Raw genomic sequence first — 25,741 nt, forward strand, 5'->3', positions numbered from 1 at the left:
CACACACACACACACACACACACACACACACACACACACACACACACACTCCAATCCCCTGTGTCTGAGGCCCCACGGGGTGCTCTCCTCCCTACCCACAGGTAGGCGACGTGACTGCACAGAAGGCAAAGGGAATCAACTAACTTGTCCAGGCAGCTGCGTGGGCACCTCCTGGGGCAGGCAGTTGGGCAGGGCAGCAGAAGTAGAAGCCACATGCTCCTCAAAGCTGTTGATGCGAGGCTTTTTGGTGGGCTCAGGGCTGGCTAGTGGGGTGACACTATTGCGTCTCATGAGCGGGTTAGGTCCCTTCTTTGCATCCTAAGCAAGACAAAGACAAAAGAGAGAAGGCGACAGTTACAAGGAGGGGGGAGGTAAATAAGCAAAAATAAAAAAAAATGTTTCTCTATTTCTGGGTTCTAGTGAAACAAGACTGACCAAGGGGAAGGCCCTGGGATCATGGAGTTGCAGTTTGTCCTATCCTATGACCCTCAGCTTCAAGAACAGGGGATGACTTCCTCTCATGCTCCTTTCCTGGACTGTTTTAAAAGACACCACATGGACAAGGGCAAATGAACGTGTGCAAAGTACAGAAGATGCAGCAGGTGAGGGAAGAATACCAGTAAAAATTCTGCACTTTGGTTCAACACAAACAAGTTATGTAATGACAGCAGCAAAGTCCAAGAAGAGAGCCTTGCTTCTGGACTTTGAGAAAGGCACAGGGAGGGGGTAGTATAGGAGGAGAGAGAGCTGGCTATGAGGAATACAGGAGGCAAGGCACTGGTAACCACAGAGGGGCAGGCACAGAACTGAAGAGAGGAAAAGGCATATCTGCTTGGCTTCCCTTCCACTGACCAGCTAGTCCAGGATCCAGGAGCCCTCCCTTTCTGCAGAGTACATACACGTGGGACAACTCATGCTCCACATAAATGCCCTGATTTAGGACAGGAAATGAAGGGTTCAAAATCAGCCACAAAACTAAAGACACAGAAAACCTGAGGGAAGCAGAACCCACCAGCCAGGCCCAAAGACTAGCCTTGTGATTAACATAACAGGCTGCTATGAACTGAGGGTGGGCCCTCCTTCTGGAAAAGCTTAAAAAGAACGTGAAGCCCATTATCTCAGATGAGGCGGACCTCTCCTACCTAGTAGCAGAGGGGGCTTTGAAGTCCTGCAGCCTGTCATTCTGTAGCTCGTGGCCCAGGAGTCTAAGTCCTGGTCTGCATCTGCCATGACCCTGCCCAGTCCTCCCCAGGGCAGCACTCAGGGACCATCGGAGCAGAGTTCAGGCCCGACCAAAGCACTGGGGCAGCAGACTGGAGCCAAGCTGAGAGCCCACACCAGCCACACCCTCCCCGGCCAGGGCTGCTCCTCACATGACTGAAGGCAACATAGCAGCCGGTTCACCACATCTGAAAGAGGTGGTCAGAGGCAGGTGCTCAGCCAGCCAGGCAACAACTGCTAGTGAGAGTAAACTGAGCCGACATCTCACATACATCCCCTTAATGCCAAAATCTTGTAGCCGAACTCCTTGGCAACAGGGAAATCAACTGTTTTGGGGCCTCCATGCACAGAATGCACACTTGACGTACAAGGAAGTGTCAGACTAATAGTGGCAAAGCATTCTGTCTTGACAGCCTGTATAATGCTAACTCAAAGGTATTTTCATAACATACGCCTGGGCAGAACTCTGATCTGCTTGGTGAGAGATTTCACCTGACGGACCACCAAATGTCAGATCTCCTGGGGTGGAAGTCACACAAAACCAAACACTGGGGTCCCTTGAAAAAACCCTTCCCATTACCATCCTTTATGTCTCTAACTCCCAAGTCATATCCATTTTTCTCTAGTCTCACTTCCTTTTTCTTCTGTGTCATCATCATCTTGGTAGCTCTGTACCTAAGCACATACAGATGAATTAAGCTGATACCTAATCCTGCTTTAACCAGTAACTCTGCAACCTGAAAATACAGTTGTAGCTGCCTGAACGGAACAGGCAACAATGATTGTGCTTTGGTTATTTTTAAAAGAGGAAAATGTATCTTCCTCTTTAATACTCAGTTCTCAAGTCAGGTAGAAATGGGGAAAGAGAGCGCTGGGAAAAAAAAAGAAAAAGCTCCCAGAAGCCACAGAGAAAAAGGAGGAGAGAAAGTCAGCAGGCCTATTTCGAACAAATTACGATAGCGACCACATGACTGATGTCACTGAATTGTACGCATGAAAAATGATGACATGGCAAATGTTGGGTTATGTATTTTTTTACAACTAAAAAAATTACTATAGTGAGAACCAGCTGAAAGGTTCACATGCAACTCAATCAAGACTTCATTCTTCTTAAGTGTATAAGCCCACTGGTCCCTTACTCCACAGAAGTCCTTCGCATGACGAAGGACAAGGTGGGGATGCTGAGGGAGTGGGAGGCACACTTACCTCTGACCTTTCCCGGTGTGTGTTCACTGACTCCACATTCAAATAGATGGATTCCACTCGGCAACCTGGGACACGGGGAGGGCAAAGAGCACAGCTTCTGTTAACAAGGGGTGGCCCCTACTGAAAGCTCCACAGCCACCAGGAACCGCAGGCACAGGGGAGTGTATCTTGGCAGTAGCTGCATCACTTACCATAAGCTACAGGCGTCAGCTTCAGGACTGTGTGAAGAGGGCATTTCAGGTAGGGCATCTCCTCTGAAAAGAAAGCAGATATGATCCCATGATTAGACATGAGACTTGAGGCAGGGGGATTTATGGACTGACATCTACGTTCACAGTCCACAGTGGGAGCTTCTGACACACCCGTGTCCCCAGAAGCCAGGCCCAGGCAGGGGAGCTGTCTCCCAGCACACAGGCCATCCTACATCCTGCTAGCATAAAACAGAAAAGGTTACCTGGCCAAGGAACAAAATAAAGAAATCCACTCACAATGTCAGAATTAGAGTTAAAAAAAAAAAAGAAGCATTCCCAAAACAATTAAGTAAGTCTTGGGATTCAATTGAACCTTGGGCAGATACAAGATTTACCTGCTAATAGCATCTTTAGAGTCATCTGGGGTATTTGTTCCCTAGGGATGCGTTTAAGAGAAGAGTTTACCCCACCTCTACTTGCCTCAAAGACCCTTAGATTTGGGAGACCAAGGGCTTTCTGGAGGCTGTTTTACAATACTACTAAGCCCACTGTGTATCAAACTGTATTCTAAAATGTTTCCTAAGGGCTAGAAGGGAGGCTTGTATCAGAGAAGACCCCTCTGTGGGCTGTGTGGCCAGACATGCACACTGACTTAAACATGCGGCAACACAACAGAAACAGCATCTTGGTAGGAAATGACGTGGTATACAGATATGCTACACTCAAAGTTCAGCTTCCCGCTGCCCTTCTTCTCGAGTGTGAAACCTCCCCAGTTCCTGATTTCCTCACACACAAAGCTTCAGAGGATGGGCAGTACCTGCACTCTTATCTAGAAAGTAGGCCAAGAGGCAACGTAGGACAGCCTGGTGGCAAATCACCAGCACATTCTCCTGCCGCTCCAGCTCCATGATCACCGGCTCTAGGCGCTGGACCAGGTCCTGGTAGGACTGCAAGACAGAGGGGCAGGGCCCTGCATCAGAGCACAACCACACTCGGGAAGGTGGGAGCTCTGCCAGCTGGCCACACCTTTCTCACCATCATAAGCCACAGAACACTCACTGACTCAATTAATACCCGGTGATGTTTTAATACTGCATCCCAATAAGGGGCTGGGGTGAGTGGTGACCTTCTTACCAGGGAGACCTAGCACAAGCAACTTCCTCAAAAAGGCAAATCATCTCCATGCTGATAGGAATTTGGTGACATACTTTTCTAAGAGGCAAACTTTCTCTCTGAGAAAATTCCTTTTCTAATCCTTAACATAGGGTGAGAGAGGTGGGGCTGAGAAGGGGTATGGAATATTACTCAGCCATAAAAAGGCATGAAGTACCAATACATACTATAACACGGATGAACCTTGGAAATATCATGCTGAGTGAAGTCAGCCAGACATAAAAGGCCATACACTGTATGGTTCCATTTACATAAAATATCCAGAATAGGTACATCCATAGAACAGAAAGCAGACTAGGGGCTGCCAGGGGACGAGGGGAAAGGGGAAATTGAGACTGACTGCTAACAGGTCTGTCATTTCTTTAGGGGGGTGATAGAAATAGTCTAGAATTAAATAGCGGTAATGATTACAGAACATTGTGAATACACTAAAAACCAATGAATTGTACACTTTTAAATGGTTAAAATGGTGAATTTTATGTTATGTGAATTTTATCTCAATAAAAAGTAAAAATAACGGGTAGGCTTGTGACTTTAAAACAAGGCTACTATCCTTCGCACTGGTCCCTCTGCTGCCATCCTTCCTTTTCTTACAAACCTGGGTCCCGTGAGTGAGGGCCAGTGTGGGCCTGTGTGACAAATGCTGAGCGTCACAGGAAGGACCCCTACTGGTGTCTCTGCCCCGAGGCCTGTGGCCAGACCCCCAGGCACCCACCGCATCTGAGCACTCTGTTCAGTGCTTGCAGCAGCTGCTTCCCCAGGCAAAGTGAGTTTTACACCGGGCTTGGGAAACTGTCCCTCCGTGAGCACCAACATACATCAGTACAAGTGACAGGAGGTAACACATATGCAGCTGGCAAGTCAACCAGCTCGCCTGCAGTCAAGTACAACACCTTTGTGTCATGTGAATAATCATCGGCAATCTTTCTTTCCCATATCATTATAGATGTCATTAGAGAAACACATCTGTCACTTTTCACTGAGTGGAAAATGCAACTGTGCTTCTCCTAGAGTTGTTTCCAAGCTCCAGTTTAGGAAAACTCAACTGAAAGGTAAAAGTGCTAGCAACAAGCATCCAGAGCAGGTTAGGAGCTCCAAAAACATTGGTTGGATGTCAGAGTCCTTCTTTCTTGGAGTTGACCACTCAGCCGTGCACAATTAGTCAGTACCTGGGATCCCTCCAGAGCCCGGCCCCTGTGGTGCAGTGGTTAAAAGTTTAGGCTGCTAACCAAAAGGCTGGCAGTTTGAATCCACCAGCCGCTCCTTGGAAACCCTATGGGGCAGTTCAACTCTGTCCTATAGGATCGCTATGAGTCAGAATCCACTTGACAGCAACGGGCTTTTTTTGTTTTGTTTTCTTTGGGGATCCCTCCAGGTCCCTAGAAGCCCTCTCTTGGCCTTTGCTAAGGCGCTTCATGAGCTTCTCCACATACAACACACAAAATATACACTTGATCATTATCTGCTGAGTGAACAAACGATTACAGATGGAAAAGAAGGGCAAGAAATGAGGCCGGCCCCAGCACACATACCTCTCCAGTGGGATAGCGGTAATAGTATTTGTCCTGTTCGCGCAAAGTGTATTCCTCAGGGTAGGTCTCCTTGATCTCCTCATAGGTCATCTCCTCACAAACACCCTGGCAGAAACACCCAGAGGTCACTCAAGGGAATACGCCCAAAAGGGCCAATGCAACCCTTGTGAGTCTAAAAGAGATCTCAGGAAGTCACAATGCCCAGGGGCAATTTGCATGGCGACAGGCTGCCCTCTTTCTAACTGGCTCAGGGGCAAGAGGCCTCCGCAGCCCCTCTCCCTCCAGCCCTCCCACATGGCTGGATCCAGGCACTCACAGCATCAATTTCGTTGAGTGCCTTCCACTGTTCATAGGGGAGTTTAAGGGCTTCTGCTGTCTGGATGGTACTTTTCAGCTGGCTCGTCCACACCTTGAGGTCCTTCAGGTTCTGTTCCTCAACAAACTTGCTCAGGGCATTGGCAAACTGGGGGGAGGGGGGGGTGCAGGATAGGGAAATACACACATTGGATACTGGGGCTCCAGCATCCTCCAAGAAGCGGTGGCTAGATTCATTCACCCGCCACATTAAGGACTGTTGCGCTACTATAGTTAGAATGGTGAAGAGCCTGGCAGCAACTAGCTCCAGCCCCTAACAGCTAGGACTAGCCTCCTGCATGCACACCAGGTTGCCCCTCCTCAAAGCCCCAGGAGACCCTTGCCTTTTCGACACACACACACACACACACACACAGTAAGCACATTGAGGCAGCAGCATCAGGAATTACAACACCTTGCCCACTCCCACCGACCTCACAACTTCCCTAATGGAAAGGAGACGTACCCCTCCTTTCCTGCTCTATCCCTCAGCTTCCTCCTACCTTTTTGCCCCTGCTGGACAGGCCGGAGTCGCCTCCGATCTTCCCTAGGAGGTTGTACTCATTCTCCCCATGCCGACATAAGTAGATGGTACGGGGCTGCACGTGGATGTTCATCAGGTAGTACACAATTCGGCTCTGGATGTGGTCCTGGACTCTGTTCACCAAGAACCTCCGACCAACATCAATCACCTTGATGAGTGACAAATCCCTGCACAGAAACACCACCAAGGATCGGCCATCAGAAAGTTCCACCTGTCAGTATAGCACACCTAACCTCATGTACAAATCCCCTGGCCCAACTTCCAGAAGACTCATTCCTCAACAGAACTGCCAAGTCAGACTGTAAGTGACTTGAGAGCAAAGACTGAATCTATTTTCTACAAGAGCCAGAGAGGAAAAGCATAGCAACCAATTTCCACAGAAGAAGGCGACAGAAAAGCAAGAGAATGGAAAAGAAAATATCAGAGGGACAGTAGCAAGACTAGGATGTACGGCATTTGTAATCAGGGAGGAGGGGAAAAGACATTTTTAAAGAGAGTTTGTAAAAGTATGCAGGAGCATGTGCTTTGTGGAACCTCAAGAAAACAGTAAAAACCCAAATGTGGGTAATTCAGACATGGTCCCCCTTAGGAATTACCTGTCACATTTATCAGGGTCCAGGGGCTGATAGCTGGCTTGATAGCAGTTAATTCTCTTCATGAAGTCTTCCATGGCTTCTGCTGAGTTGCAATGTTTGTAATCCGGACTGGAGATTTTCACTTCCTGTAACACCACAAAGAGGCAGCTGACGGATGAGTCACAGTGGGAGGCTTTTTGCTTAGATTAAGTAGGATTTGGCACTTTCAAAAGGGGGACACACAGAAAGTCTCAGAATAAGGGTTTCCTAGCCAGTATTTAAAAGAAAAAAGAAAGCAACCGGGGGTTGAGTCATAACTTGATTATTATATGGTGAGGGTACCAATGGTAGATAGAGAACTGCTAGCTGGAAGGCATGCGCCGCCTGCTCAGCCCTCAGAGAGGACAGAGACAGGACATCCACGAGGATTTCTTAAGGAAAACTTCTGAATAGTCCACCATTCAGGAACTGAGTTACTGCCAGAGAGCTTAGCCCTTGAACCAACCGAATTCCATGTAAACGTCTCCAAAATTCCCTATACCAAAGAGTGGGTTGTGGGTTATAAAAGGCACACTCCATCACCGCTAGAGAGGACCCTGGTCCTGTATTCCAGGCACAATCCTTCCTCTGACCCACAGACCAAGGCAGCAAACACTTGTAACTAGTCTGTTATTAACTATGCAGCTGGTGTGCAACACCAGCCCTTTGCTTCTCTACCAAGAACACGTGTCTCTCCTGCTCAGGGGTACTTGTTCTCATGGAAGCGGGTGGAGAAGGAACACTCAGACCAGCCATATCCTGTAACTAAGCAGTAGGTCTGAGCAACCTGGTAGAATTGGGGGACACCCAGAATTTTTTTATGCACGTGCTCTTTTTCACTTCAACAACTACCACAGCTTTGAAAGAAAGGCAGCCACTCTTCAAAAATCGAAGTGCACAAATCCTGTTCTTCCTAGTGCAGCCACCCACATAAAGAATACAGTGGGGAGGTTTAACCCGCAATGTTGCTTTGAGGCTTAATCAGAGACGGAAATTTCTGAAAACGGAGGGTCGGGACAAATGACTAAACGTGTTAAAAAGGACTTAGAGATGAACGGCAATCTGGCTAAGCACACTGGTGACAGCTTACTGGGGATAAATCACTCGGTAGCTGCACTCTGCTTCACTACCTAGTGAAACTAGCAAAGCAAAACCAAGGAATTACAGCAAAACCCCTTTGTTTAGATTACTGCAACATCTGTTTCCCTGTACTTTGAATCACTTCCTTGGGACTCAATGAAACTAATCTGAACTGATTTTCCACAATTCACATTGCCCTTCCTGAAACATGAACTTATGTTTTAGAAATGCTTTGAAATATTCCCACTGCCTTGGAGAAAAGGTCCAATACAAGAAGCTAAGGAATGCTTAACATCCCTTTAAAACTTTTGCTATACAGAGTCCCTGGGTGGTACAAACGGTTAATGTGTTCAACTGCTAACCAAAAGATCAGTGGTTAGAATCCATCCAGCAGGCATCTCGGAAGAAAGGCTTGGCAATCTACTTCCGAAAAATCAACCACTGAAACCCTATGCCACACAGTTCTACTCTGATACACACACGGTTGTCATGACTCAGAATCAACTTGACAATAACTGGTTTTTGTTTGTACAGCGATACCACAGAGTTCCACGTAGAAGTTATTAAGACTGCTTTTCTTTATAGATATATCCTACTCTGATATACTTAAACTGGACATAAACTTATCTCCTCCACGAGAAGGTGACCTGTGGTAAAGACTCCATGGCAACCACTTCTGTCGGCATTTATGATCTATTTTGCTATCAACTGATAAAATCTAAGAATTAATCAAATTAAGCTGCCACTTACCCTTAATGTATAGGCCAACCTCCCCTTGACACAGGGGAGACTGGCCCTATACTCTGATGCACTAGAAGGAAGATAATTTTAGTATTCCATTTCTTCCCAAACTTGGAAACTCTGACTTCAGTTTAACAAATTCTATAGACTTCTGTCAATACACTATCATTCTTACCTATCAGGGAGCTTAATAGCAAAAGAGATCAGCCTCTTGCCTACCTTCCCATCTGGCAGGGCTGAGCTTCTGTATCGTTTCTCCCAAGCAGTCCCAAAACACACTCCAGGTCTGCCAAGCTACTGCCACCTACATAAACTGTTCCCGGTCCTCCCCACTTTACCTTTTATGGCCCAACAAGGCTGGGCTCACTGCCGACTGTCTGAAAAGACCCCAGGAAGAGCCAGCCTAGGTCACAGAACATGCCTCTAAGTTAAGAAATACTGCTTCATACTTCTAACCTCTCAGCATCCCACATCTCAAACAAAATCAACAAAACGGGGAGAACCACCTCATTCTAAAAGTTTAGTTCACTTTCAGGGCATGGCCTGCTTTCCTCAGATTGCAGATGTCCTTGCAGCCTAAGCTATCACACTAGAATGGGGGTTTTCTGCTTCATCTTACCATGATGTTGGAGGCTACAACCGTAGGGTCATCACACAGAGACTCAATGAAAAACACCTGGGTGGAAGCAAGACAGACTGTTAGGAAACAACAAATGCGTATGAACAAAGACCAGCGTTGATGTTGTGATGTATCACATACAAGAAAGAAGGACCCCATGCCTAAATTCCCAAATACGTAAAAGATCCACTGATTCAATCCCATTGCCCTGTACCCTCTCCAACTCAGGGAAGCATTCTGCCTCCCTAGTTAGGTTAACCCTAAGCATCCTAATGCAAGAAGGCCCTATTTTTAGGCGGCAGGAGGTTAGATTCCACGTATGAAGCAGAGGTGCTCCAGACATGGTAATTGGCCCATCCCAAGGTTTCTCCTTTCTCCTGAGCTCTCTGGGACAGGAGAAGACAAGAAGCTTGGCTCACCTTGAAATCATTTTCTTTGGCAAAATGAAGGATTATGTGTCTCCTCTCTCTAGTAGTATTGGTGGCATCGAAAACCTGATAGGAAAAAAGAAGGGCAGGCAGTGAAGAAGAATCTAATTTTGAGTTTAATGATATTTACCAAAAACCCCGAGTAGTTCAGGCAGGCCTGTCACTTCCATGAATAAGCCAAAAATATTGGTTTAAGAAGAGACTGTGCACCGCCCAAGGTCTCTCCAGGAGCGTGCAGAACCCAAGCCCCGGCACTGTGCCAGCCCTCCCCTCTCCACTGCCCACAGCTCTGAGGGACAGAAGGGGAAGAGGTAGGAAGAGTTATTTAAAACAAAGAGTTACATGTAGTGGGAGGAGGAGGTATGGGGAAGATCCATTAGCTACTGCGGCTGGCAGCAACCCCAGGTCCTCCAAGCCTCGGTTGAGTGGTGGCCTAACCGCACAGAGGACGGGGTGAGCAGAGCACTCCAGCTGGTGTGTCCTCGAGTTCACCCCCATCAACCACCTTGCTGAGCCCCTGTACTGCTCTAACCTCGTGCTTCCCTCAGCCCTCAGGGCCAGAGGCGCCCGTCTATCTTTGCGGTGTCTAAGCAATGGTTCTTGGCACTTCCCCAGGCCAGTGTCTACGTTTCACTCTCTTGAGGATGCCATCCTGATATGGGATTCAGAAGCGAGTCAATGGTATTCCCTAGACTTACCGCAATTTGGCCCCCTTCCTGTGTCAGGTACATTTTGACATCTCTCAAGGCAGCTAAGGCGCATTGCCTGCAACATGCAAAAAAGAGAGGCCAAGCATCAGGGAAGGCCCATCTGGATTGGGTAAGTCCAAGCAAGTTGCCTCACCCACCCCAATAAGCAGAGTAACTGCAAGTTCTGTCTCTAAATTGCCCAGCGCTGTGGCCAGGCTCACCAAGCCTTCCTTGGCATCACCTCCCAAAGGCCCAAAGGCTCCCCAAGGTGAGCTCCAGTGTGGAAGTACTTCAATCACCCTCAGGAAATAGTGCTCATGCCTGGATGCACAATGGAATTTCCTGAGGGGTTTCAAAAAACTGATGCCCAGATGCCATCCACAACTTGTGACTGAACTGGTCTGGGGTGTGGCCTGACACAGGGACATTCTCCTAGCTCCACAGGTGATTTTACCCTACAGCTAGGACTGAGCACTATTGCACTAAGGTCTGACGATCACCTGTGCTTTAAAAAAAAATTCTTCTCAAATGTAAACAGATAGTTTTCAGTGAAACTATTTTGATTATTCTTAACAAGGTGTTATTGCTGTTGATCTATATCACATCAGCTGAGTTAGAACATCTGGGATCATATTAAAGCAAGGAGTCTCAGACAGGCCAAGAGGCTTACCCTAAACTATATTGTAGCAGCTGCTGCCTGCAGAGCTGGGGCCAAATCTGATAGCCATCAACCCTAACTAGATAAGCCAGAAGCCAGAGAGCCACATTGCAGGCCAACTTTCTCTTCCTCTTACACAACATGTTTTAAATAGGCAAAGCAAACCGAAATCCAAGGCCTTCAAGGCAGTTCATGTCTTACTTTCGGACTCTCATGGCCTCTTCATTGTCAGGGCGAAAGAAGTCGTAGGAGCTGTACTGCTTCACAGCCTCCCGGCGATACTCCCCCACATTGAACACTGTGGACGGAAAAGAAAAGGCCAGCCTGAGATGACCAAGCAGGACAAAGCGGCCTACTCACAACTGGAAACACAATCTCAAAAAAAAAATCAAAACAAACAAAACCCCACCAGTATGAATTGGGTCCAGTCTCTAAACCCAGACTCACAACACTATGGACCAGAGATTAAGACTGTGAGAACAGGGTTAGTCACAAGTCTAGCAAACACAGGGGCAATGATTTCTGCCAATGGTCTCCAAAAGTGAGTGGGTCTCACACCCACCGCAAGGTCCAAACCAGTCACTCTTCTGCTGACTTGGCAGCCAGAGGCAAGGTTGTTGCTGTTATTGTTGGGTGCCATCAATTTTCAAGTCATAGCGAGCCCAAGAGTAGAACTGCCCCATAGGGTTTTCTAGGCTGTAATATTTATGGGAGCAGATCACTAGGTCTTTCTCCTGCAGGGCCTCTAGGTGGGTTAAAACTGCCAAACTTTCAGTTAGCATACAAGTGCTTAACGATTGCTCCATGAGGGCTCCTTCAACATCAATAAGGAGGCTATTTAATTCTATCTTCCCCAGTGCATTTAATATCAACTGGGCACTTAGTATGTATATGGCACTGTGCTAGTCACGGTGGTGGAGAGAAAATGTAAGAACTAGTCCCGATCCTCAAGACATTTCCCATCTAGTTGGGGAGACTAGACAAAGAACCATAAAATATAATCAGCAGTACCGAGCACTTTATGACAGTGAGGAAAGAAATGTTACAACTAAGTGCTATGAGAGTTTAAAGGAGAAAGATCTGCATAGGCTGAGGTGCTCGGAGGGGGCTTCATGAAGGAGGTGAAAACTGAGTTGGGCAGGATTCAGGAGAGTGGGAAAGAGGACAGCGGCAGTGAGAATAAATTTCCAACATGAAAGGGCACATGTGCAGCAGTGATAGGTGACACAGCTGGGAAGAGAGGTGGGATCAGATTCCAATACAGGGAGACAGGCCAGCCCCAGAGTGGTTCTGCACTGTCAGTACCAGCAACTGGAAATGGAAGATTTTTTTTTTTTTTTTTTTTGCAGAGGGTTGGGATGCAGGACCATAGCACTCAGTCGATCTACCCAGCCTTGGAACTCGGCCTTACCTTTTGTTGGGACGCCAATCCAGTTGAGGTAGCGAGTCAACTTCTTTGAGATGTAGGTCTTCCCCCGGGCTGGGAGGCCAACCATGACAATCACTGTGGGGGAGTTGGTCAGCTTCGGTCCACAGGCTGGAAAGAGCAATAAAGAAGGTGTCATCAACAAAGTGGTAAAAGTTGATGAACAGTCATATGCCCAACAACAAACTTTAAAGAAATTCATAGAAGTGGCCTTATTTCATTCCCCATCTCAAAGCCCCCAGTATTTTAGACTAAACGGGGACTAGGGCATCCTAGTGGCCAAGCCTCTAAGTCGCATCTTGCAGCTCAATCTTTGTTTCAGGGAGTCTAAGTTCCAATCCCAAATTCCCAACCTGATACCCAAGTGCCCTGGACCTAGCCAGGGAATCTTGTTACTAACACTATAGTGGAGGAGCACTCCTCAAGGGTATACGAAAAAGACTCACCAACAGTAGGGTAACAGTAGGAAGAGGTGGTTTCCAAACATAGTATGTAAACTGAGGTGGCAGGTATGACTGGGACATGGGAGGCAGATCCCCAGAAAACCAAATACAGAGACAAGCCAACCATCAATTCCCTAACCACCATGCAATAGGTCTGGGCAGACTTTCTAGAAAAATAATTTTTTAAAGCAGACAATTGTAAAAAGTAAACATTTATCAAAAGAAAGCAGAACAGAGGCTCAGAATTCTGGCCCCCTGTGAAGGCTGACATATAAATTCCTCCATCCCTTAGACTCTCATGCCCTTTCCTGCTTCTCCCCTTCCCTGCTGCCAAGTTCTGACTGATGCCAGGGCCCTGCCAAATGAAAGTCAGGTCAGAGGGCACCAGAAGCCCACGTTACTAAGACCCAGGCAGGAGGCCTGGCTCCGCCATTCATCTCCGGGAAACCCAGTGGCTTTTCCTTGTGAATTTCATCACTTCAGCTACTGAACTACAGGCCCATGTTCCTCAGAATCTCAATAAGACAAAATGCCAGGGAGGTAGGTTTTCACCGGGTTTTAAAAAGAACCCTGTTCTGGGAATCTATGGCACAGTATTTCCTTGGCTGTCATCTTGCCCCTGAGACACACAGGCGACTCCTGCATCCTAGTAACAGGAGTGAGAGGTGTCCTCTCACTGGAAGGAGGAGATCCACTGCTTGACAACTCCCAACCCCAGCAGAGCTGTGGCTCTGCAATGCTGTGCTGACTGGCTGCCGAGATGGGCCAAGCTCTCCTTATTGGCTACGCAAAATCGCTTCACAGGCTGAGGCCACAGAAGGTGGAGGGAGACCTATTAAAGCTCTGCCCCAAATCTGCTCACGTTGTCAGATTTAGACAGAGGCTCTGATACGCAAGCGTAAGCTGGTGAGTGCCAGAGTGGGGGAGGAAGGAAAGCCACCAACGTCATCGCTGACAGGCGCCTTGTCTCCTGCAAGGATTAAAGAGGAAGCCGCTGGGCATCCCAGCACAGTTCCATGCTGTTGACCAAGCTGAGATACACGTCTAAACACCCACTGTGCTATTCTGGGATCTGTTTCCTAGATTGCAGGCTGGGGATAAAGAAGAAGCAAGCATAACAGACGGGGCTTTGCTTCATTTTTTCGCTAATAATTTTTAGACCATGCAATGTGGAGGAGGTAGAAAGGCTATCAGGAGACCAGGAGACATTCAGGAGCCACAAAATACCACTGGCCAGTATTCCCTCGGCTTCCAGGGACCTTGGAGCAAACAAGTTCCTAGAAAACAGAAACATTTCACTGCCCAGGATGAGCCAGCAGGGATGTACGCGTGACTGGCACCAGTGGGCTTGCATATGTCCCAAGAGGCAAGCAGAGAGATGATGGTCTCCCTGAAAACCAACAGGGACATAAGCCAGACCCTATGGAAACCCTCCTGGCATAGTGGTTAAGTGCTACGGCTGCTAACCAAAGGGCTGGCAGCTCAAATCCACCAGGTGCTCCTTGGAAACTCTATGGGGCAGTTCTTCGCTGTCCTATAGCGTCGTTATGGATCAGAACTGATTTGACAGCAATGGCTTTGGTTTTTTTTTTTTTTAAATTGTGTCCAGGGTGCATTCTGGCAGCTGCAGTTGACATATCAGAAAAGTGACAGTGACTGCTGAAGTGCTGAAGTTTTCTCACTTGTGCCTGGAAACAATACCCACTTCACCGATCCTTCCCCCAAGGCAATGGCTCTTTCCCCATGGTTTAACAGATATCCCCACCAAGCCACTGCTCCCAAGAGCATTAAAACATACTCAGGGATGAGGACACACAAATACACACTCAGCTGTGCACATGCATAGAACATTTTTGTTGGAATAATGCCAAGGAGACAGAGGCAGAGGATGGCTTCTCTATCAAATTGGGGATTCTGTCTATCCACTATTCTTACCAACAAATCTCCTCTGGAATTAGACATTTTGAGGAGGCAGAAAAGCCATAAAAGGTACACCAGAGTAAATACCTAGAGTTCAGGTTGAATTTCAAGCCCAAACAAGCCATCACTCCTTTACTTGGCAAAGCAGAAGCTTTATTCGAAGTGCTAACCTCAAAAAGGAGCTAAGTCACTTGTGGAGCCCTGGTGCTGCAAGTGGTTAAGAACTTGGCTTCTAACCAAAAGGTCAGCAGTTCAAATTCACCAACCGCTCCTTGGAAATCCAATAGGGCAGTTCTACTCTGTCCTGTAGGGTCCTATGAGTCGGAATCGACTCAACGGCAACAGGTTTGGGTTTTTTTTTTGGTTTAAATCACTTGTGTTCTTTTCTAGAAGTAGGTAAATTATACTTCATTAAAAGTTCGAGAGGAAACAATGAAAGGGGCTGTTTATGACAGACAGCAAGCTGCAAACCAAGAACCAGTTGCTGTCAAGTCGAATTCCAACTCATGGCAACCTCATGTCAGAGTAGAACTCTGCTCCAAACCAAGAAGGGATCTATAGATAAATGCCTAACTGAATTTAGAATGTTGCGTGTTTACAATAACCACTCCAACCTATTCTAACCAGGCAAGCACAAAATGAAAGCAGCACAAGATGAAAGCAGTGCAAAAAGACCTGCTTTGACCATGTGGTTATACAACCGCCCTACCACCCAAAGAAGGTCTCTCTAGGAAGCAGGCTTAACATGCCCTCAGGAGAAGGGAATGCAGGAAACACCAGCACAGAAAGGGATAGGGCAAACTGGATTTTTGTCTACAGGGCACAATCCCCCTCTCTCCTGTTATCAGATCAGCCTGGAGCGTCCTAGGAGTCAAGAATTAACATCTTAAGTGAGCTTGCCTCCAGGAAAGGGGGAAAGGTGGGGCAGCCACAGCTTTCCACAAGCTCTTTCAAAAGCCTTCTGTACTATTTGATTGCTACTGAGCACACGCTTTACTTTGTATACGTACTTAAACTAATGTCTAATCTTATCTGGGGAGTGGCCTTCCCAATCTGGGATTGAGCATTTTAGCCAATCATTTGACAACCTTGGGAGGCAAAATAATAACAGCACAGTGGTTAAGACTGCAGGGTCTGGAGTCAAACAGGGTTCAAAGCCTGGCTACCACTTCCTTGAACCTTGGCCGAGTTACTTAATCCCTCAGTGTGTTAGTTTCCCTTTCTCCTAAAGGCTGATATAAGGATTAAACGTAACATTAAAAAAAAAGTTACCACTGAGTCAATTCCAACTCATGGCAAGCCTATGTGTGTCAGAGTAAAACTGTGCTCCATAGCGTTTTCTTTTATTGTTGTAAAAATATATATGACACAACTAGACGGTGCCTGGCTACCACTGCTGACCCTTCTGGCCAGGGACCCAACAGATGGTCCCCAAGCCTTGGTGGAGCAGTGGTTAAGAGCTATATCTGCAAACCAAAAAATCCGCAGTTTGAATCCACCAGCCGCTCCTTGGAAACCCTATGCGGCAGTTCTACTGTGTCCTACAGGGTCACTATGAGTTGGAATCAACTTGATGGCAATGGGTTTATCGGGGATAGAATGGGAGAAAAATGTAGAACCAAACTCAAAAAAAAAAAAAAAAGCCAGACTTACTGGACCAGTAGAGACTAGACGAACCACCGAGACCATCGCCCTGAGATACTGTTTAAACCCAGAACTCAAACCACAACCAGAGGTCACCTTTCAGTCAAATGGCAGATTGGCCCATAAAATAAATAATATCACCCGTGAGTACTGTGATTCTCAAAATAATCGTCTAGATGAAACCAAATGGTTAACATTTACCCTAGACCAAAGCTGAGAAGGCTAGGGAGGACAGGGAAGCTAGATTAATGGAAACAGAACAACCAAAATGGAAATAATGAGAATGTTGATATATTGTGAAGAACGTAACTGATATCACTGAATATGTATAGAAATAGTTAAATGAGAACCTAATTTCCTGTGTAAACTCTCACCAAAAACACAATATTAAAAAATATATATGCTTAAATACACACACACACACACACACACACATATATAAATACAGTGTTTGTCAGTTGCTTCATACGGTTCTCCATGGCTGATTTTTCAGAAGTAGGTTGCCAGATCTTTCTTCCGAGGCACCTCTGGTGGACTGGAACCTCAAACATTTCAGTTAGCAGCTAAGTGCATTAACCATTTGTACCACCCAACATAATATATGCAAAATGCTTAATACAGTGCTCTCAATCAGTCTTAGCCACTTTGGCTATCACTATTCTAGACATCGAAAACTAAGACGCACAAATCGAGACTGTTGGCTGAGGTCACAAAGCAAAAATATTAAGTGACAGAATTAGGGCTTAGCCTAGATCTTTCTCACTTGAAATCAGGGCTTTCAACCAGTTCAGATCGGTTCAGTAATTGTTCATGTAAGCGAGGGCAGTGTACGCATTGCATAGCAACCAAATCTGTTGGCTGTCGACCTTGACTTGAGTAGGAAACAGACAGCGGTGCCCGCTCAAAGATGGCAGCCAACCATGCCACTTTGAATCTATGAGCAGAGCACTGCTGTTTGTTTCCTACTCGGGTCAAAATCCACAGCAACATATTTGGTTGCTATACAATGCCTATCCTGCCCTCGTTCACATCGGCAATTGCTGAACTGTTCCTGAATGTCTGTACTGGTTCGAGGCCCTGCTTGACATCCTTTAAGTCCTCTTTCCTAAACTAGTGGTTTTCAACCAGTGGCTGAACCAAGGAATCACCTGCGGAGCTTTAAAAATTAGGATGCCTGGGCCCCATCTGGGGCAATTCTAACTTGGTTTGGGGTTCAGAATGGGTTTAGTTGTTTATTTTCAAAACCTTCCCAAGTGATTCTAATGTGCCACCAGAGCTAAGAATCACTACTATAAACTGCAGTGGCCACCCAAGCATAAAGTAGGGATTTCTCTTGAACATCCTCCTATCTCTCTTCTTTAAGTTAGAATACCAGCAATGGGTTTAACCTCGTAAAGGAGATGGAAGTCTTTACATCAGTGCTTGAATACTAAATTAACCTTTCTTCCCTGCTGGTCTGTTCTAAATCCTCGAGCAAAGATAAATTAGCAGTTTGTCTTATTTCAAAGTAATAAATAAATAACTTCTACAATGACCACTATCAACACCTCCTTCATGCTCACTGATGGTGGTGACTATTTACCTAATGCCCACTAACTACCAAACCTTATCTCAGGACTCACCACTTGTATGGAATCCTTCATAGCCCAGTGAAGTAGATATTAACATAACCTACTTTATAGATGAGAAAACTGAGGTTCTGAGTGGTTAAATAACTCATCCAGATGAGGGACTCAAATGCAGAGGTTCTCAACTTTTAGTGATGATAAAGAGAAAGGATAGCCAGCTCTTGCCAGCCAATAATTAACTTCCCTGTTGATTAAGCACTGATTCACAAATCCATAAGTCTCTCCAAGTTACAGTTTGCATTTGAAGGAAGATGCCGGTTTTTTAAGAAATATTTGCCACAATGTTGGTGTAGCAGCCACCAAAAACCAAACCCACTGCCACTGAGCCAATTCTGACTCACAGCAACTCTACAGGACAGACCAGAACTACCCCACAGGGTTTCCAAGGCTGTAAATCCTTACAGAAGCAGACTGCCACATTGTTCTCCCCAGGAGCGGCTGGTGGATTCGAACTGCCAAGCTTTTGGTTAGCCGCTTAATCAGTGGGCCACCAGGGCTCCTTGGTAGAGCAACAAGGCACCCAATTAATGTGCTTCAGAGGGGGAAATGTTATCTAACTAATCAATCTCAGGCTTTCTGTTGCTGTTTTACTCTTCTTTGTATGAAGAGTAATGCTCTCCATGCCCTCCTTTAGTTAATAACAGACCACTAATAAAGCTAGTAACAGGTTTAGGAGGAAGAAAATCCCACCCGATGATCCCGTACCATTAGAAAAGAGGAGAGGAGGGGAAGAAAGAGATCAGGAAAGATGCCTATAAGAAATATCCTCTTTTCTCCATTCCAATGAGAAATGATATAAACTGAAAAAGACATCACTACTTGAAATAAGGACATGTAATAAATACCCAGGCTGTGGATATTTTTATAAGAAAAAATTTTTATAAGAAAGAAGTACATGCAAGGATTCCAGGAGTGGGTGAGGATAAAGGACTTAATCCATCAGCTTTAGGCACCCCCGCTTGCTGCCCTGCCCGCCCCCTGTAGCTCCGAATGGTTTTGACTGAGATTTTTAGGCAAATCGCTCATCTGCGTGTGAGACGTGCAGGCTGACTGAGTCTAATGGATTGGTTTCTAAAGCCTAGAGGAAAAAAGCATCGCTTTCTCTTAAAATCTCCCTACTGAGCTAATGCCAACCAATCTCAGTGCCCTTTGCAGAAGCTCAGAGCTCGGTCATTTCTCCCAGAACTTATACCCCACCACCGTAAACCTATGGGGACTGTTAAATATAAACACATATAAAACCAACCTATATTTGTAGGACCAATTACAGTTTACAAAGTGTTCTATAAATAATGTTAGCTTTATTCAAAAGTAAAAAGGGGATGAGGGTTGTTTCTGCATCTGGCCTTGGCAAATCTCCAAATTTAAGGAGCTGCATTCCACACAACCATTAGGTTTAAGAGAAATACGAGACCTGGGGAAGCCCCAGTTTAGTAAACTATTTACAATAGCATATCTGAAAGGGTTAAGGATTAAGAAACAATTTCCAGATCTGTATGTCTCAGCCTTTCACTACCTTGTGAAGAAGCTCAATTCTCCTGAGAGGAGAAAAAGACTTCCATTGAAGAAGCCCCCTCACCCACACCCCAAAGCCCTCACTTCCAGGAGAGGAGACAAGCTAGTGGAGGTATGGCTCCCAAGGGTGTCAGGAGCACCTTGCCAAGTCCCCACCAGCAAGTCTGGGAAGGGATGCCAGCGATCAAGACACCGGCAAAGCCGGAGGCAAGCTGTCACATCCCGCGTGACAGGTCTCTGCTAAGAAACGTGGCAGCACAGCAAGTCAACAACACACCTCCCGCTCAAGTGCCATTAAATGACTAGAAGCTACCTCAAGCAGTGTGTATCTCGGATCCCAGCACTGCGAACAGGGAAGAGTTGGTTTAACGTTCAAGCTACCAGACATGGCTACGAGGAAAACGCCAGACATCACACAGCCCAATCTTATTCATCTGATTGGCTCAAAGGCGAACATCCCTCCTTAGCAGTTTTACCAGGAAAACGTGACGTTCGCCTGGTAATCATTCTAATACGCACTTTTCAGAGTCTCTGTCCGTAGCTTGGACTGGATCCCCAGATAAAACTTTCTAAAGCATTTATGGTGGATGACAGACGAGATCGGGGGAAGCGAACTGTCACCAAGTTCCGAGTACGATGGGGTGTGAGTGTGTGCGCGCGCGCGCGTGTATGTAAAACTCCTCCAACTATGCAGTCATGAATCGACTAACCCTCTCCAAAACCGAGGGCAAAGGCTTGGTTCCAGGTGGGTCTCCGATCGCCCCCAGCACCGAGGCCCCAGCAGTCATTCCCAGAGCCCTTCAAGAAAGACTAAGAGAAAATAGGAATACAGAGACAGAAAGAGAGAGGTAGATAGAGATCGAGAAAGGGAGGTAGAGAGAGAAAACGGGAGTAATAGAGAAAGAGAGATATGGAGGAGAGGAGGCGCCGCCCGCCGAGTCACGAGACCGGACTCCGCTCGGGTAAGAGTGGCCTGGGGTAGGGGAGATCGTGGGCCATCTTTCCAAGTTACCCGAGTCAACGGCTTTCGGCAATATCCTGCGTTCCCCACCCCCAGACACTCCCGAACTATGGGTCCACCGCAACCGCCATTTCCGGGTTTCCTCTTTTGCTTTCTGGCAAGAGCCACCAGGCGCCGCGCGCCGCCCCCCGCCCTGCCCCGAGAAGCAGAGTAAGGCGAGCGGCCCGCCCCAAGGCCACAGCGCCGCCCGACGCCCGGCGAGGGAAGGCGCAGCGCCGGTCGGACACCTGCCCTCCGCACGCTCCCTCACCGCGCGCGGCCCGGTGCACTACCGCCCCCGGCCCAGTGCCAGGCTCGGCGAGACCCCAACAGCACCCTCCGCCGGCCGCTCCGCGGGCCCGAAGAGAAGCGGCGGGGCGCCCAGCATTCCTGGCCCGATGGGGACAGCCCTGCTCAACGCGCGCCAGAGGAGAGGAGTCCACACAAAAGCGTCTCAGCGGCGCCGGCCACACAATGGCCCCTAGCTCTCCACGAGGCGCGCCCCTCCCCTGCAGCCCGGACCCGGTGCACATCTATACTCACATCTGGGCAACGAGGGGCGATGGTCGATAGGAATCCATATCTTCTGCACTCGGCTCTGAGTGAGCTCCAAGGGCATCTTCACAGCCTAGTCTCGGGCGGCCCTCCAACCCTCACGAAGTACCCAAATTTGGGGAAGAAAGCGGCCTGCTGACCTCAGGAAACAAAGAAGAGAGGATGCTTGCGCGGGAGCACGGTCCCCGGGCTCTCTCCCTTAACGCTGCTTTCTGAAAAAGTGCTTTGTGTTAAATAATTAACGCTGGCAAAGTGTGTGGGGCTCCGCACCAAAAGCCGCTGCAAGAGGGATGGGGATATAAGGGCTGCACTTGCAGCGCCCGCAGGATCGGGCTTGTGTACTTTGCGAAGCCCGGACGCTCGCCCGCCGGGGATGCTCCGGGCGACGTGACAGCCGCGGTCTCCGCCGGGTATGGCCGGAACGTGCGCCAATTGCAAACCTGCTGCGCTTCGCTTCCCCTCCTTCTCGTCTCCCTCTCAAGAGCTCTGCGAGGATGCCCAGCGCACCACCGGTATTTTTAAGAGTTGAAGCCGGCAGAGCGCACACGTCAACCTCGGGGCGGGAACACATTCTTTTGGTTCCAGCCCCTTTTCACGTGGGGAGAAGAGGGGGTGGGGAAGCCAGGAGGCGTCCCTCTGACGCCCCCTAGAGGCCCTTGAAAGCAGCGCTCACTGCTCCTGCAACTCAGACCCAGTCCTGACCAACGCTGCGACCCCACTTCTGGTAACTCCCTAAAAGTAAGGCGGGACCACGTCCAGCCTTAGATGACGGTCTCTACTTCTTTAGCCTCCTGTTATCTCCTAAGGACAACTGACACAATTTCCTAGAATAATTCCAGTCCCTCGCCTCAACTGTGCTGGGAGGAGAGAAGCTGCGCTGTTCAGTGTGGTCCATGGACCGCCCCCACCACCACCACCACAATAGAACAGTATCACCTGGGATGCTTGTCAAAATGCATCTTACTGATTCAGCCTCTCTGGGAGTGGGGCCCAGCACTCTGCATTCTTACTTAACATGCGCTCCGGGTTAGGCACAGTCAAGTTGAAGACCTAGGTTTAGGGATAAAGGTTCGAGCGCAGGAGGAGGGGCGTGAGGAAGAGTCTCTACTACCCTAGAGGGAAGCTGGAGGGTAGGATACAGAGAGCACCTGTGGGGAAGAGCTCTCTGGGTCGCTCCTTGCCTACAGCTGTTCCCTAATAATAACTGTGAGTCATCACCCACCACGACCCCCGCCACCCGCAGGAAAAGGACTTCCTTTGTCCTTCGTCCTCACCCCGCTCACTTTCCTGAATCCCTTAGAAACCTTGACTTGTGCTGAACCTTGTTTCCCCTACACTCAGCCCCAAGACCTGGAAGCCAGACTCCTGCGGGCTACCTATGTTGCTGGGCACGAGGGGGAGGCAGCAAAGCCTGGTGAGGCTAGACTGACAAGCTCCACAGTTTGGTTTTTACACTCACCATTTACCATATTGTAAATCTTTTTCTCTGCTAGTGAAAGACTAAAATTAGCCACCATTTTGACTTACAATGCATCATTACCTGACTATACGCCCAGAAGTAACTATTCAGAGGCGCTACTTTGATTATGCAAACCTAAAATTCATGACATTTATCAGCACAGCCCTATATCTTTTCCTCACCAATTTTTGCGGTGTGTTTGTGCGTGTGTGCGGGGCCCTTTCTAATTTTTCATTCATCTCAGTTTAGCATGGGTTCGCGACGTCTGACAGTCGTGTAGTCAGATCAGTGGTGGTCCTGTAAAGATCTAGGGTGCTTTTAGCAGGGCACTGTCCCCCGCACGGTTGCATTACATTCATGTGAGGCTAACGGGCATCACGTTAGCATGCGATATCTAAGTACAGAAGCGCTGCCCGGTAGAAAGGTGCATATTTCAAACTGAGGTTATGCTATGATTGGAAGGGGAAACAGCGGCGCTCCCGGAAGCATACACTTCAGTGGAAAAGTATGAGCAGAGGCTGCCACACGTAGCTCACGTCCCGCATGCCTCGGCTGGGAGGGAGCCCGCACCCTGGCGGCAGCTGCAATGCAGCGCCCCAGCGGCGCGCGGACAGCTGCTCCCGCGCATGCTAGACCACCTGGGCCTCCTCTCCCAGTCCCCCGCACCACAGCCCACTTTAGGACCCTACCCTGGTGAGCGTCGCCCTCCAAGCGGGTTCCCGTGATCTCTCCCCTACCCCACACTCCGGGAACCCTGCCCGCGCCGCCTCCCCAGAGTCCCTGCTCTCCAACAACTTTGCTGTTTGGTTTCGCGTGTTCCTGGCAGCTGTTCAGAAACCTGAGTGCATTGCACTTAGGCTTGTTTTTCTGCATTTGGAGTAAATCCCAGAGATGACACCCTATAACGCCCAAAGGAGAGTCTCACTCCACTCTTGAAATAAGAGGGGACTGATCTAAGAGAAAAACAGCAGCAAACAAGCACCTGGACCACAAGGAAAAGTTCTTGCTGCTGGGGTTGGCTGGGGTCAGGTGAGGAAGGGAGAGCGTACTGAGTGTTTTACCCTCCACAACCTAGCACTTGCCTCTCATACAATAACCAGTGTACATGCGTTCCTGCTTTCTCACAGGGATTTTCTATCCAAATTTATAGGCAAAGCAAGCGAAGGAGGTGCCATTCCTTCCTCCCTCTAAACTTGCAAACAACTGTGGCTAATTTCTGCTGAGAGGGATGTGGGGGGCAAACCAGAGGAGATGTATCTTTAATCTCATGACCTAGATAACAGTATCTAACCGGGGTCAGCTCTTAGGGCGAGAGGCAGTTCATGTTCCATTTGCACTATACCTGTGTCTCAGTCATCTAGTGCTGCTCTAACAGATACCACAAGTGGATGGTTTTAACAAAGAGAAATTTATTCTCTCATAGTCCAGTAGGCTTCAAGTCCAAATTCAGGGCATCAGCTCCAGGGGAAAGCTTTCTCCATTGGCTCTGGAGGAAGGTCCATGTCATCAATCTTCCTTTGGTCTGGAAGCATCTCTGCACAGGAACCTCAGGTCCAAAGGACATGCTCTGCTCCCGGCACTGCTTTCTTGGTGGTATGAGGTTCCTATGTGTCTCTGCTCGCTTCTCTCTTTTATATCTCAAAAGAGATTGCATTAAGACACTAATCTTGTCAACCTCTTCAGTATAACCTCATCACAGTGATAGAATTTACAACACATAAGGAGATCACATGTAATCTCATCATAGTGATAGAGTTGACATCACATCAGATAACACAATCATACAATACTGGGTATCATGACCTAGCCAAGTTGCTACACACATTTTTGGGGGGGACACAATTCAATCCATGACAACCTGGCACTTACCCTGCCTTTATGTCAATAATTCCCTGGGAGTCCATCTCTTCAGAGTAAAGAGTAAGTTCTTCACAGTCACCTCTTGCACCAGATATGGATGCAGACAAATGGAAGTTAATTTAATCCACCCTCCTGCTTCTGATATGTTAATGGCTGGGAATATGTGGAGGATACGGAGGACAAGCTGTATTCAGAAGAGGAGATGGAATGAGGGATATCACTGCCGATGTCAGAGGGATCACGGATGAAAGCAGAGAATACCAGAAAGATGTCTACCTGTGTTTCAATGACTATGCAAAGGCATTTGACTGTGTAGATCATAATAAATTATGGATAACATTGCAAAGAATGGGAATTCCAGAACACCATAAGGAACCTGTACATAGACCAAGAGACAGTTGTTCAAAGAGACCAAGGGGATACTGCATGGGTTAAAATCAGGAAAGGAGTGTGTCAGGGTTGCTTCACTGTACTTATTCAATCTGTATGCTGAGCAAATAATCTGAGAAGGTGGACTATATGAAGAACAGGGCATCAGGAATGGAGGAAGGCTCTTTAACAACCTGCGTTATGCAGATGACACCACCTTGCTTGCTGAAAGTGAAGAGGACTTGAAGCACTTACTGATGAAGATCAAAAACTACAGCCTTCAGTATGGATTACACCTCAATATAAAGAAAACAAAAATCCTCACAACTGGACCAATAAGCAACATCATGATAAACAGAGAAAAGACTGAAGTTGTCAAGGATTTCACTTTACTTGAATCCACAATTAACACCCATGGAAGCAGCAGTCAAGAAATCAAATGATGCATTGCATTAGGCAAATCTGCTGCAAAAGACCTCTTTAAAGTGTTAAAAAGCAAAGATGTCACCTTGAAGACTAAGGTGCACCTGACCCAAGCCATGGTGTTTTCAATCGCCTCATATGCATGCAAAAGCTGGACGATGAATATGGAAGACCGAAGAAGAACTGGTGCCTTTCAATTGTGGTGTTGGCGAAGAAAACTGAATATACTATGGACTGCCAAAAGAACGAACAGGTCTGTCTTGGAAGAAGTCCAATCAGAATGCTCCTTAGAAGCAAGGATGGCAAGACTGAGTCTCACATACTTTGGAAATGTTATCAGCAGGGATCAGTCCCTGGAGAAGGACATCACGCTTGGTAAAGTGGAGGGTCATCGAACAAGAGGAAGACCCTCAACAAGATGGACTGACACAGTGGCTGTAACAATGGGC

The 25,741-nt window shown here is 47.6% G+C and overlaps 1 protein-coding gene across 7 annotated transcripts in view; it reads right to left on the bottom strand.

The window, feature by feature from the left end:
- The window catches only part of PFKFB3 (6-phosphofructo-2-kinase/fructose-2,6-biphosphatase 3), a 94,815-nt gene that overhangs the window by 9,043 nt on the left and 60,031 nt on the right, over nt 1-25,741 (bottom strand). For 2 of the 7 annotated variants that reach the window (XM_023734399.1, XM_023734401.1), the window contains exons 1-13: nt 12,462-14,378; nt 11,252-11,348; nt 10,402-10,468; nt 9,695-9,769; nt 9,276-9,332; nt 6,818-6,942; nt 6,181-6,388; nt 5,640-5,786; nt 5,324-5,428; nt 3,436-3,565; nt 2,619-2,681; nt 2,428-2,492; nt 145-318 (exon numbers count right to left, since the gene is read on the bottom strand). In XM_023734399.1, the coding sequence (XP_023590167.1) occupies nt 145-318; nt 2,428-2,492; nt 2,619-2,681; nt 3,436-3,565; nt 5,324-5,428; nt 5,640-5,786; nt 6,181-6,388; nt 6,818-6,942; nt 9,276-9,332; nt 9,695-9,769; nt 10,402-10,468; nt 11,252-11,348; nt 12,462-12,678 (1,530 nt within the window). In that variant the 5' untranslated portion in view covers nt 12,679-14,378. Of the gene's footprint in view, nt 1-144; nt 319-2,427; nt 2,493-2,618; nt 2,682-3,435; nt 3,566-5,323; nt 5,429-5,639; nt 5,787-6,180; nt 6,389-6,817; nt 6,943-9,275; nt 9,333-9,694; nt 9,770-10,401; nt 10,469-11,251; nt 11,349-12,461; nt 14,379-21,169; nt 21,757-25,741 lie in introns of those variants that run through there. The other 5 variants (XM_004379711.2, XM_023734402.1, XM_023734403.1 and 2 more) reach the window with 5 other exon arrangements.

The sequence above is a fragment of the Trichechus manatus genome, unplaced genomic scaffold (assembly GCF_000243295.1).
Source record: "Trichechus manatus latirostris isolate Lorelei unplaced genomic scaffold, TriManLat1.0 scaffold00067, whole genome shotgun sequence".
In the NCBI taxonomy this organism is placed as follows: Eukaryota; Metazoa; Chordata; class Mammalia; order Sirenia; family Trichechidae; genus Trichechus; species Trichechus manatus.